This window comes from Macaca nemestrina, chromosome 3 (genome assembly GCF_043159975.1).
Source record: "Macaca nemestrina isolate mMacNem1 chromosome 3, mMacNem.hap1, whole genome shotgun sequence".
Classification (NCBI taxonomy): domain Eukaryota; kingdom Metazoa; phylum Chordata; class Mammalia; order Primates; family Cercopithecidae; genus Macaca; species Macaca nemestrina.
Window position 1 is genome coordinate 114,979,047 of NC_092127.1, and position 14,524 is coordinate 114,993,570.

Here is a 14,524-nt window from a genome sequence, read left to right on the forward strand (position 1 = left end):
AATACAACATAATGGAACAGTTATACCCTCTCATTTTGTGCATTTATCTATTAGGTGCAAATTCATACCTATAGCAAGCTGAACTGGTTACTGACACATTTTCCATGAATAAACTGCAAGTCACATTGAGTCACAGTTCCAACTAAGGGCGTAACTGTGCTTAGAGGATAGAAGAAACTTCAAGGTCACTATCTGATAGTTTTCCTCTCTGCTTTCAACAGTCCCACTGTCAAAGTATACAGCTTGTTTCTGAGCAGAGTTGTTATACATAACCTATAGTGAGTAACTGCTTTTATTAATAATTTATTAATTTTTGTATATATAAATCTGGCCCTCCATATCCATGGGATCCATATCCATGGATTTAACCACTGTGGATCAAAAATATTTGTGGCCAGGTGCAGTGGCTCACGTTTGTAATCCCAGCACTTTGGGAGGCCGAGGCAGGTGGATCACAAGGTCAGGAGTTCAAGACCAGTCTGGCCAAGATGGTGAAACCCCATCTCTACTAAAAATACAAAAAAATTTAGCCGGGCGTGGTGGCACGTGACTGTAATCCCAGCTACTCCAGAGGCTGAGGCAGAGAACTGCTTAAACCTGGAGGGGTGGAGGTTGCAGTGAGCCGAGATCGCGCCACTGTACTCCAGCCTGGGCAACAGAACAAGACTCCGTCTCAAAAAAAAAAAAAAAAAAAAATTGGAAAAAAGGTGAATGGTTGCATTTGCATTTGTACTGAACATATGCAGACTTTTTTCTTGTCATTATTCCCTAAACAATACAGTATAACAACTGTTTACATAGTATTTACATTGTGTTCAGTGTTGTAAGTAATCTGTAGATGGATTTAAAGTATACAGGAGGATGTGCAGAGGTTACATGCAAAAACTACACCACTTTATATAAGGGACTTGCACATCAATGAATTTGGCTAACCTTTGGGGGTCCTGAGACCAATCCCCCACAGATTCTGAGGGACAACGGTATACATTTTCATTTATATGAAAATAAGACTGGGAAGGCTGACACAGCTTTTTACTTATGATTTCACTGACTAGAGCTCACATTACCCTAGATCAGTAGTTTTCAAATGCAGAATGGGGAGTCCTGGGAGGGTTCCATGAACCCCTTTGGGGATCTGTATTTTCAAAATAACAATAAAACAGTAACAGATATTGTTTGCTGTTTTTACTCTCCTAGGCCCATGAATGTAAAGGCTACATGACCAACGTGATGACATCATCACTCAATGGAATGTGTGCTTGTATAGCCCAGTACTTTAAACATTTCTCCGTTTTAACTTCTCCTATAGTGAATATCAATGAATATAATGCATATAAACCAAAGCTCTTTGGAATCGTCTGTTTTTTAAGATTGTAAAGAGAACCTGAGGCCAAAATGATTTGAGAACCTCTAACCTAGACTATGGTTGAATGACATTTTGGGTAATAATCTTGAATATCAAGAGCACAAAAGAAGTGGGCAGAAATGGATACTGTCCTACCTATTTCTTAGAGCTCTGAGAAAATTCAGTTGTTGAATATGCGTGTATTAAGCACTTTATGCTTAAACACTAATTCCATAGATACGAATACAAAAGAGCTATAGGAAAGCGTCTTTATCCTCTATGTATTAACAGATATGATTTGTGTACATGTTAACATAAAATAGTTAACAATGCAATAAAGCCTGCTGTATGTTCAGGTGCCAAAATTAATAGTCTAGGCAATACACGCTGCAGAGTTCAAAGGGAGGAGAGACAGGATGACCTGGAATTGTTAGGAAAATGGGGAGAAGTAGATGGGTCAGATATGGCAAGGCAGGGAAAAGAAAGTTGGAAAAGTAGGGCCAGGCCGTGAAGGTTCTTGGACAGCAGGGTACAAATTCTAGTCTTTATGTTCTATTTAATTGGGAGTCACTGGAGGTTTTTGAGCACAAATTCAGAATGTTAAATGTGCAGGCATTTGTAGGAGAGGGAAAAAACAGGAGTACCAGTAAGTAGGCTGCTGGGGATGTTGTAGTAATGGAGGATTAAGGTAAGAGGACCTAAACTAAAGTGGTATGAAAAAGGACAGATTAAGAAGATACTTTAAGAGAAGACCTAACTGAATTTGTAGTCAAGTTCCAAAAAAAAACCTCACTATGGGCTTCTGACAACCCTAATAGATGGGCAACTTAAAAGTGTTAGCCAGAGTTTGAATATAGGTCCGCATAAAAGACAGAAAGGACAAAATTCATCCCTCCTGAGACGTAGTCTTTACTCTTCTCTGCCAAACCATGCACATTACTGTCTTCATCTTGATGCATTTAACATTTATTGAATAGTTACTATAAGCCGGATGCTCCAAGCTACCAGGATGAACATAATGTCCACCCTCAAGGAGCTTAATTACAGGCCAGTCAGGTAGATGGACAAGGTCACTAACAGTTCACACAGCAAGGCAAGTGCTGGAGTGGAGCAATGCACACAATACAGAAAGGGTACAGAAGAGGAATGCATCTCCACCTAGTAGGCAAGGGCATCAGGGAAAGGTTCTAAGAAAAGCTGAAGGTTGAGTTGACTCTTGAAGGATGGACAGGAGCTAACCAGGCAAGAGAGCTGAGAAGGTCATTCTAGGCAGAGGAAGAAGCATGGAGACTTCGAGAGGCAACCATCTCTGGGAGAACTAATTTTGGTCACTTTATGTGGATGGTGAGAAGGATAGGTGTAGGGAGAAGCAAGAAATACAGTAAGAGATGTGCTTAGGGGCCAGTAAGCGACATAAATACCATGACAAGAACAATGGACTTTATCCTGAAGGCAAAGGGGAACTACTGAAGAGTTAAAATAGGTTTCCTATACAATCAGATTTGCACTGTAGCAAAATCACTCCAAAAAGAGATGAACTGGAACTGAAGAGCCTAGAAATGAAGATATCAACAGCAAGTTTCTCTAAGAGTCCCAGTGAGGTACTGACTGAGGTTTGACTCTGAAGCTGAAGTCTGGGGAAAGGTGTTAAGAGGCAGAACTGTCAGGATCTGGTGATTGTTTGGATATGAGTGTGGCACAAAAGGGTCAAAGATGACTCCCAAATAGGACTGGCTATATAATTTGTGGGACCCTGGGGAAAAAGGAAATGTGGGGCTCACTGTTTAAATCTCAGGACCCGGACAGCAGAACATTAAACCAAGTGCAGGTCCTTCTCAGCTCCCTTAAACTGGCCTTGGTCCTAAGTTTCTGGCTAGGTTAAACAAGTTAATGGATGGTTGTAGTCTTTTTAATAGTAAGTATGACAGAGTCCAGTTTTGAACATTTTTGAGTTTGAGATCACTGTGGAAAATTCAGTTAAGTTCAGGGCTGGAGACGTAGTGCGTAAATTTGAAGTGGAGACTGAGAAATGGATCAGACTGCCCCACTTATGTGTAAAGCAAAAACAGAACCAGATGGGAAAAGAATTATCTGAAACAGAAGCCGATAACTTAGGCGGGATATGAGGAAAGCCAAGGCACAATTCAAATCCCAACAACTCCAAGAAGTTTTGTCTCCTTTCAGTTTCACTCATTCTTCTACGTTTTATTTTACTGTTACAAATCTGCAGCCTGCCTATTGTCTTTAGCTGATTTTTCTGCATGTATTTGGCTGTATGACTTTAAGCTTCTGGAAGGCAGATTTTCCGTCTTTTATCTTCAGAATGAGCCCTCCAGTGACATTTATCTAATAGGTCTCTAAAAAGTTAATTATCTAAGAAAATGGTTCCAAAGGTCAAAACTTGACTCATTTTTTCAACAATGTTTTAGAATGAGACTTTTTCAAGAGAAACTACTATAATTGTTCAAAGGAAAAGTAAGTTAGGTAAGGGCGAAAGTGACTGAAAATTATTTGTATTATAATAAATCACCCTAGCGATTACATGTATGTATATATTAATACATATATATTTGTGCACGCACACACATATGCATGTACATGTATGCATACGGATAGCTAGATTTTGGGGGGATAAGAAGCCTTTTAAACCATTCTAAGTTACAAGTTTACAGCGCAGGTCAGGAAACCTTGGTTAAATAATTTTTAAAAGTGGACAGCAGATAGTTTTAGACTGGTGACTAAATCTTCAAAAACCAAAGCGGGAGGGGAAATCTGAGATGTCTGCATATTGGAGATGGCAGAAACAAAAAGCGGCTGCAAGCTGACACCCGGGCAACAGCTGACCCGTTTCTTGGCTAGTGTCAGGGGAGCCTTCTCGCTGGGGCTGAGGTTATTTTTATCCGAATCGCTGCTGGCGGCTGAACGGGGTACGTCCCTGAAACGTCCCAGCGCAGGCTTCCAGGCTGGCTCCACAGCCTCCAAGGCTCTCTGGACGGAGTCCCCTCCTCACCCAACCCCGCCGAGGGTCAGCCAGGCCAGGCCGAGCCGAGGCCGAGGCCGCCGCTGGCTCCTTGTCCCCAGCTTGTGCCAGCATCCTCGGCGGGGGACAGCTCCTCCTGCCCCGCACCGATCGGCCCCGCCTAACCCAGATCCTGCGGCCCGCGCGCCCCGCACCCCCGGCCAGCCCTCCCGCGGGCCTAGCCGGCAGGACCCGGCCTCCCCAGCTCCTCCAGCCCCCGGCTGGGGCGGTGCTCACAGACCTGCTCTGCAGCCGCTGCCGCGGCCGCCGCCGCCATCTTCCCGCGCCCGCCGCCGCCGCGCTCCCTGCCGGGCCGTGCCCGCCCCTCTGCGACCGCACCCCGCGCGCCTGCGCCTGCGCCCTGGCGGTGGGACTCGGGGTACCCGCTGCTCACACCTTCTCCTCCCCAGCCCGCATCCCCGAAGATCCATATCCCGGCCCTGCGGGCTCAGGCTCCGCCGCGGCCCCTGTCCGTAGGACAGTGGCCTCGGGCGCTTTGTATCGCTCAGGGGCCAGAAGGGACCTATGGGGATTCTGCGCCACCTCGGGCCACCTGCAGATTCCTCAGAAAAGGCACCCTCAAAAACCGAGGACGCTTCTCCCCGTCCCCTTTGTTCCCCACCGCTGAAACCTGGGCACCATCCGGTGCCAAAGATAGCTGTGACGCTCTCTTTGCTTCTCGGACCAAGGTCTCCTGGGCTAAGGTGGGAGGGCCGATATCAAGACCACAAGTGGACGCGGACCGGCGTGGTGACTGCGTGGGCAGAAGTGAACAAGTGGTCACTTAGGCAGCTGGAGTCTTGAAGACAGAGTCCTCAAGGAGGAAGTTGAATCACTTAGGGCTGCTTAACTTTGGAGGCCTGTGAAGTCTGATGTTTTTATCCTGCGATACTGGGGATGCAGTTTTCATTTAGTGTTGGAGATAGTGTTACCATGTATATCCTTGGGAACCTAATTGAACGGACATTTACCGAACACTGGGAAGCCACTCAGATGTACGAGTTACTTGGGTAGATATTCATTGTTCCCTGTTGCAGATATAATTCAATAATTATTTTAGCTGAAAAAAAAAAAATGCAGTGAAGTCAATAGCAACTGTTCCTCATGTAGCTGAATCACTTCTAATAAGCATCTTTGGGCCCTAGTACTGTCTAATTCAGTAGGAGTCAGTACCTAGCTGGTCATCAGTCTCTCTGCATTTCTTTTGTCCCGAATGCTGGAACCACTTGACTCATATTTCTAGACTCACTCCTCTCTGAGTCTGTGGGACAAATCTGCATTTTAGGCAGGAAAACTCTTAAGTTAAAGCCCAATGATGCAGGCAGGAGTCAGCAGTAAGGCTCTGTGTTAATATTCTGCCTGTGGTCTCATTGATCAATTTGCACAACTAGGCTCTTAACTGACTCTGAGTTCCTGTCTCCTAGTCCTTAATTCCTACGCTTTGCATTTTTCTCTCTGCTGGGAAAGTTCTTCTTTCCTGGCTCGCACACTCTTATTCATCCTTCAAGAATCTATTAAACATCGTATTTTCTGTAAAGGCTTCAGAGGCTCCCACAGATTTATTCCTTAACTCTGTGCCTAGCCTTTTGTAGCACTTCAGATTGCATTCTATTTTTATCTTGTCTACCTGCTGACTTCATTCAAAAGATGGTGTGTTCTATCTGGAAGATAGGTGTCTTACTCATCGTTTAATCTCCAATGTCTGGCACAGTAATTAAACTTAATAAATATCTTAGAAATCTGCCCAGTATCCCAATTTCTAAGCCCTGACTTGATTTTGCCAACCTCCCTCCCACTTAGGTGGTAAGACACCTGGTAGCCAATTTTCCTGAAACCAAATGCCCCTTTGGCTATCTGAACATCCCCTTCTCTTGGATTCTTTCCTCCTTGCTGATGTCCGTCTCTGACAGGACATCCCACTATTCTTAATGCCAATTTCTATTCTCTTTTAAAGAGATCCAATTTACTCACATGACCACATTTTAATGTGGGTTATTTTCAAATGTACTATTGTCAGCTTTTTTTCTCCCTGAAATAATGACATTTAAAGTCAACTATGTGCCTGGCAATGCCTCTTTTACAAATGAAGAAATCAAGACTTGTAGAGGTTAAATGGCTGACCATATTTTCAACTACTAAGGAGCCAGTATTGAATCTAGGTTCATCTGACTAGTCTTTGCTCTTTCTGCCATACATTACAGCCTTTAATTTTGCGCTTTTTTTTTTTTTTTTTTTTTTTTTTGCCTTTTGCATGATATTAGCATTTGGAAGCACAAAACAGAGCTCCCCAGGGCTGGAGTATGAGTCAGATTATGAAGACACTTACACCTTTGTTCACTTTTCAGTGGTTTGAATAGTGCCCTGCAAAAAGACATATCCAAGTCCTAACCTCCAGTATCTGTGAATGTGGTGTTACTTTGAAACAAAGTCTTTGCAGATTGTTATAGAATGAATGTTTGTGTCTCCCCTGAATATTTCATATGTTGAAATCTTAGCCCCTAATGTGATGATATTAGGAGATAGGACCTTTAGACGCTGACTTAGTTCATTTTGTGCTTCTATAACAGACTATCTGAGAATGAGTAATTTATAAAGCACAAAAATTTATTTTCTCACAGTTCTGGAGGCTGAGAAGTACAAGCAGGTTCAGTTGTCTGACAAGGATCTGGTCTCTGTTTCCAGGATGTTACCTTGAACACCTTGTCATCCTGAGGGGAGGAATGCCATGTCCTCACATGGCAGAAGGGAGATAATGGGTGAAAAAAGACAAAACTCCATCAAGCCCTTTTGTAATGGCATTAATCTATTCATGAGGGCCAAGCCCCCATGACCTAAACACTTCCCAGAAGGCAACACCTCCCAATGCTGTTGCATTGGAGATTAAATTTCCAAACATGAATTTTTGGGGACACATTCACATTATAGAAGGAAGTGATAGGTGATTAGCTATGTTCTCATGAATGGGATTAGTGCCTTTATAAAATAGATCCAACAGGATGGGTTTGTTCCTTCCACGATGTGAGGACACAGTGACATCTATGAATCAGGAAACAGGCCTTCACCAGACACTAAATCTCTAAGCATGTTGATCTTGGAGGTCCCAACCTCCAAAGCTGTGAGAAATAAATCTCTGTTGTTTATAAGCCACCTAGTCCATATTCTGTTATAGCAGCCCAAATGGACTAAGTCAGATGTTATTAAGGATCTTGAGATCACTGTGAATTTAGGATGAGCCCTTATCCTTATCCTTATAAGAGGACAGGACGGCAACATACACAAAGGTGATATGAACATAGAAGCAAAGATTGGAGTGATCACTGTACTAGGCAAGGAATACCAATAATTGCCAACTGCTACCAGAAGCTAAGAAAGAGGGATGGAGCAGATATACCCTTAGAGCCTCCAGAAGGCTCTGATTTCTTCCTTCTAACCTCTGGAACTGTAAGACAACAAAGATCTGTTGTTTAAAGCCACCAAGTTTGTGTGTTACAAATACACACTTCAAGCCCAAGAACTCAAAATCTTTCTTCCCAGTCTAGTCCCCCTATGTTCCCTTAGTGAATGATATCACCATCTAGTCAGACACCTCAAAGTAGTTCTACACTATTTCTAGAATGATCTTTCTAAAATACAAATCTGATCATGTCACTCCTCACCCTCAAGCTTATCATACTCCAAATAAAATTTAAGCTCCTTATATTAGTGCATAAGGCCCTTCACCAAAAGTATAGAACCTTTTGGTCCTTCTGCCCCTTGTTAGCCTTGTTTCCTGCACGTCCCACAAATACATCCAACTACAGAGGAGTCAGAGAATCAGAGACAAAGTAATCTATCCCTTTATCCATGTGCAATATTTGCAGCCCCCATCTAGTTGCCTGAGCTCATCAAGTTCTTAATGGCTCTGTTCCTTTGCTTATGTGGCTCTTTCTCCTTTTAATCTAGCTGTTCTCTACTTGTCCACTAAAACTCAGATCAAGGGATATCTCTTCTGAAAAGCCTTTCTTAAACCTTCTCCCAGACATACATTTCTGATTTGTGTGCCCCTCTCTGTGATCCCCAAGCATGCTGCTATTGTCACATCACACTATACTGAAATTTATGTATTTGTCCATCTGTTTTACTTATCTGTGAATTCATGCCTCTCCAGATTCTTCCCATTTTTCAGGACGAACCTCAGTCCTATCTCCTCCTGACAATCACAGCCTGTCCTTATTGCTCTTTCCTTTTAACTTTTCACTAATTTGCTGTAACACCCCATTTAATACTTAATGCAGTATCTCATTACTTTACTTTTCATGATATACAGTTTGCTTCTGATTAGACTGAGTTCCTTACAAAGCAGAGGCAATATGTTATTATTTTCCATGTTGCTCTAAGTCCTGAACACATTAAGAACCAAGTACATAATACATACTTAATAACTCTGATGAATATTAAATTAATTTTTTCTACTGGGTAAAAAATATTACTAGCATCTAAGTATTTCTGATGTTGGTATCTAATACTCACCATACCGTACCCCAGAGAAGGCCACTAGACTAACTTTCATCTCTTTGTCTTCTATGTGCTCTTTCTGGGTCCAGTTCTGCCCCTTCCATACTTAACCTCTGTGACCTCCAATGTGATATAAAAGAGACCCAATCATACAGTTTTTCTGTTTACAGCCCTTTGCTGCCTCCCCACTGCCTATGAAATAAAGATCAATTCCTTTAGCCTGATATATAAGTTGAAACCAGGACTATCTTTGCAGTCTTGTCTCTGGTTCCCTGACTACTCTGTAGTTACATTGGACTACTATTTGTCATTTTCTGCCCCTCCATTCAATTTCATGCCCCTTTGCTATGATTCCTCCTGTTTCAATTTGCTCTCCTCTTCTTGGTGAACGTCTCTCCATCTTTCCAAAACAGGATCTAAACATCACCTTTCTGTGACTTTCCCTGATCCTTTTTCAGAAGATGGGAAAGGAGGCAAAGGAGGAGTCATTGTTTCCGCAGAACATTTATCTACTCTAACTGATCACATTGAACTATGGTTGTTTTTCTCTCTCTTGAATAGATTATGAGATCCTAGGGAGCAGAGAATGAGCTTAATTCTACCCATGCTTAAGGCAGATGGTTGTGTCACACTAGAAATCCAGTAAATGTTTATTAAAAGTGCTGAAAAGGATCTATTTTAACATTACTCATCCTAGGGATTGTCTCATGCTATCCCATATCCCTCTCCCGATGTGCTTAAGGACATCTTGCAAGGTAGACCATACCCACTGTGTCTCTGCAATAGCTTAATGTGTCCTGAGCTCCTCCTCTGGGGATTTTCACAGAACCATGACCTTGCCATTGCATTTAGCTAGCAGAGCTGAAAAGATGGAGGGTGAGGACGCCTTCTTTTCTGAAAAACCTGTGATGTAAACCTGGGTTGCGATAGGAAAAATAGTTTTCAGCTCTCTAAAATCACACTACATCTACCTTGGGTTTTTTCTCCTTCTAATCTGTATTTGTTGCAAATGTTTTATAGTTTATTTAGGTGCTAAGGTGATACACTTGTGATATATTTAAAATTTCCTCTTGTTTTTATAGTTTAATCAATAGTGCACATGAAATAATTGTACAAAAAAATTCTGAACTGCTGCTCTGAGTGGGTAGTGCTTGATATGACACAGGAAACAGCATTCTTGCTTCTGTCAGTGGGGTAACCTGCCTCCCGCTCGGTTCCCAATAAATTCATTTGTTCTCCAAGGGGTGTTTTTTAGAAAATATTTTCCTTTCCCTTAATGTGTCAGAGAAAAGGACAAAACAGAACTCCTGAAAGGAGAACACAGAGCACTCAGGTTAGAAAACACTTAGTGGACAAAGAAGTGTTTTGCTACCTACAAGAACGAAGTGCCTCTGAGCACGAAGGGCCTAAGCATTACCTTGGATAAACATTGCATTTAAAGGCAACTTTATGCAAGTGGGTCAGCAAAGACTAAAAGATTTTCTTCAAATAGTAATACAGGCCCTGATCCAAAGACACAAAATCCAAACACAGACAGCAAAAGGACAAGAATACCATGGCTCAGCCAGGAAAGGATGAGGAGTGCTTACAAGAGCATCCAAGCCAAACATAGGTTGTTCTTATCAGTCCCTTGGCTAAGGGTTAGCAACTGTCCTTAGGAAGACTAGAAATTAAGATGAAAATCCTACTGCATAATATAATCCCCTGTAATTTATTGCATATATTTATGTTTGGTGTAGTGTGAACTAAATATACATAGCTCTCACTTCAGCTCAGTTCAGGCAGTGGATTCAGCTTATCTTTTGTTGGCTTCTTAAAATACCCAGTTAAAAATCTTTTAAGCTGGCTGATGTAGGTAAAAATCCAGGGTAGACAAAATTAAAATCTGCCGGGCGCGGTGGCTCACGCCTGTAATCCCAGCACTTTGGGAGGCCGAGGCGGGCGGATCACAAGGTCAGGAGATCGAGACCACGGTGAAACCCCGTCTCTACTAAAAATACAAAAAATTAGCCGGGCGCGGTGGCGGGCGCCTGTAGTCCCAGCTACTCAGGAGGCTGAGGCAGGAGAATGGCGTGAACCCGGGAGGCGGAGCTTGCAGTGAGCCGAGATCGCGCCACTGCACTCCAGCCTGGGCGACAGAGCGAGACTCCGTCTAAAAAAAAAAAAAAAAAAAAAAAAAAAAAAAAAAAAAATTAAAATCTATTCCAAGGCTGGGCATGGTGGCTTACGCCTGTAATCCCAGCACTTTGGGAGGCTGAGGCGGGCCAAACACTTGAGGTCATGAGTTTGAGACCAGCCTGACCGACATGGAGAAACCCCATTTCTACTAAAAATGTAGTTAGCCAGGCGTGATGGTGCATGCCTGTAATCCCAGCTACTCGGGAGGCTGAGGCAGGAGAATCGCATGAACCCAGGAGGTGGAGGTTGAAGTGAGCCAAGATGATGCCATTGCACCCCAGCCTGGGCAACAAGAGTGAAACTCTGTCTCAAAAACAAACAAACAAACAAACAAAAACCCTGTTCCATCTAGATACTCAACACATTACCCTTTCTAGAACAAATCACTCCTGGCTAAATAGTAGAATTATGACACCGTAAGAAACACCAATTGGCTGTTAAAGTTGCCTTCTATCTCAGTGGATTATGACATCAGATACAAAGCAGCCAATCGCATCCTTTCCTTTCCATTCCGTTTCCTTTTCCTTCCTCCTTTCCTCCTCCTGGCCCCCAACTTGTTTCTTCTTTCTTATGTGCCAGTTGCTGTGCTGAGGATATAAAGCTAAATAAGCTTCTCTCCTTTTCTTCATGAAACTCAAAAGCTTAGATAGGAAGTAAATAAATATAATATAGCATGATAATTACAAGAATATTAACATGTCCAAAAGTTAAAGAGAGAAAGCATAAAGGAGAAAGTGATGAGCTCTGAGGGTTTGAGGTAATTAGGAAAGGTTTATCAGTTTAAGCTGGGTTTAAATTTATTAAAAATGCAACTATAGAGAAATTCCTTGTTTATTGACTGGAGGTTAGAAATAGTAGTTATTCTAGCAAGCTTGCAGAATAAATTTTACTAAAAAAGGGTGCCCAGCTTTTGGTGATTGTCTAATGCGCTCAAAATCAAGGCTTGACCTAAAGTGAACTGTCAACCAAAAATTGAAACAAAGAGCAAGATTTGCTCAATCATGAACCTAATCAGTATGGCAAAACAGTATTAAAGAGTGTTAGAACTGCAGGGGATCTTGCAGCTCATCTAGTCCATATTACTCATTTTATAGATGAAAAAAAAGTCTCCTAGTGATTAAAGATTTATATAAAGTCATAAGAATTCACTAATTGGCAGAGTGTGAGATAAACCAACAGTGTTCATGTTTTGAGTTTGCTGTTCTTTCAACTTCTCCTAAAATTGCTTAATTAGTAATATCCTAAAATAATCAAATTGGGACAAAATTTGAGCATCAAAATATTCCCCAAAGAGAATCATTACTTATCTGGTATTTTCTGTCATATGTGAAAAAAAGGAGACTTATCAACATTTATTTATTTATTTATTTATTTATTCATTTATTTGAGACAAAGTCTCGCTCTGTCACCCAGGCCAGAGTGCAATGGCGCCATCTTGGCTTACTATAACCTCTGCCTCCTGGGTTCAAGTGATTCTCATGCCTCAGTCTCCTGAGTAGCTGGGACTACAGATGTGCACCACCTAATTTTTACATTTTTAGTAGAGACAGGGTTTTGCCACGTTGGCCAGGCTGGTTTCAAACTGCTGGCCTCAAGTAATCTGCCTGCCTTACCCTCCCAAAGTGCTGAGATTACAGGCATGAGCCACCACTCCCGGCCAAGGCTTATCAACTTTTAAAATAGAATCGCAGTCATATTGACTACATGCTTATAATTTAAAACACATGGACTCTTTAATCAGAAATATAAGCTATTTGCACTCCAGGCTTTTGCTCTGTCTTAAATTGATTGCTATTTAGCACCCACCCATCAAAAGCTCTGCAGAGGGGACCATCATTAAGGGCACTTATGAAGACATCCACTTATTCCAACAGGTATGCAAATTCTAAGCTTGTATCAGATGACATCATCTGAGAACTAAAAATGGGGTGTCAATTACTTGGCCTGCTCTTTGATGCTCTTTCTAGCATTACTCTAGTAATGCTTTCTAGCATTTCTCTCTAGTAATGCTCTCTAGCATTTCTAGTAATGCTCTTTCTAGCATTACTCCTTCAGCATTGATCAAAGATGGTTTCACAAAACAATAATATCAAGATTTTTTCTATATATTTTTTAAAAAGGTTTATTAAGATATCTTTCATCTAGGTTGTCCAATACTCTTTGGAAATGAGCAAATACATTTTACATTGGTACCAAGAAAATGTGTTTTCATTGAAAGAGCTCGTATGTATACTTTAAACATCAATCATTATCATAAAACTCATTTTCCTTTCTGCTTTGCCTTCCACTAAGCCCAGAAAGAAATATGAAATGTGGCTTTTAGTACATGGGCATACATTTTGGGCATATTTGCTTTTTCCTCTAAAAAATATTACTAATCTGACAGTATTTTCAAGTGTCTTGCTATCAGCCATCTCAGACACTTTTTTTGGAAGTACTGGGGTAGGGAGGGTAAATAATGAATAAACATGTGAAACATATTCTGTATTTTGATCATCAGGAGAAAGACCAATGCTTCTTATCATAAACACAAGTTCCTGCTATACACAACACATCTCTTGAATTCTAGTGAAGCCAGGATGTACATTAAATGACTGCAAGCCTTAAAGGTCTTGAATCTAATTGTGAAGCTGGGGCATATGTAGAGATAAATATCAGGGAGCATATGCTAAGGTGATTTCAAAGATCCGTTCTATCTTAAGACACTGTAAGTCTAATTATTAAATGAGCAATACAGACATTTAGTCAAAGCATGTTCTGTTTTGAGGGAGCTGCTTAAATATTGATATTTTAGCTGACATTTTTCTTTCTGAGGGTGGTAAAATTTTGGGGTAACTGGATTAGTCCATTTTCATGCTGCTGATAAAGATATATCCAAGACTAGGCAATTTTAAAAAGAAAGAGGTTTAATGGACTTACAGTTCCACATGGCTGGGGAGGCCTCGCAATCCTGGCAGAAGGCAAGGAGGAGCAAGTCACATCTTACATGGATGGCAGCAGGCAGAGAGAGCTTGTGCAGGAAAATTCCCCTTTTTTAAAAACCACCAGATCTTGGGAGACTTATTCACTATCATGAGAACAGCATGGGAAAGACCTGCATCCATGGTTCAATTACCTCCCACCGGGTCCCTCCCATAGCACATGGAAATTCAAGATGAGATTTGGGCAGGGACACAGCCAAACCATTTCATTGCGCCCCTGACCCCTCCTAAATCTCATGTTCTCACATTTCAAAAGCAATCATGTCTTCCCAACAGTCCCCCAAAGTCTTAACTCATTTCAGCATTAACTCAAAAGTCCACAGTCCAAAGAAGGACTAGAGAAGGCAAGTCACTTCTACCTATGAGCCTTTAAAATCAAAAGCAAGTTACACGTTGTGCACATGTACCCTGGAACTTAAAGTATAATAAAAAATAAAATTAAAAAATAAAATCAAAAGCAAGTTATTTACTTCCTAGGTACAAAGGGGGTACAGGCATTGGGTAAAT

At 41.6% G+C, this 14,524-nt stretch overlaps 1 protein-coding gene across 2 annotated transcripts in view; it reads right to left on the bottom strand.

The window, feature by feature from the left end:
* Nucleotides 1-14,524, bottom strand: part of LOC105499578 (sarcoglycan beta) — a 30,603-nt gene that overhangs the window by 12,413 nt on the left and 3,666 nt on the right. Inside the window, exon 1 of one of the 2 annotated variants that reach the window (XM_011772211.3) lies at nucleotides 4,606-4,695. The exons of the other annotated variant lie outside the window; for it this stretch is intronic. Within the exon in view, the coding sequence (XP_011770513.1) occupies nucleotides 4,606-4,641 (36 nt within the window). The 5' untranslated portion in view covers nucleotides 4,642-4,695. Of the gene's footprint in view, nucleotides 1-4,605; nucleotides 4,696-14,524 lie in introns of those variants that run through there. 2 annotated transcript variants of the gene reach the window in all.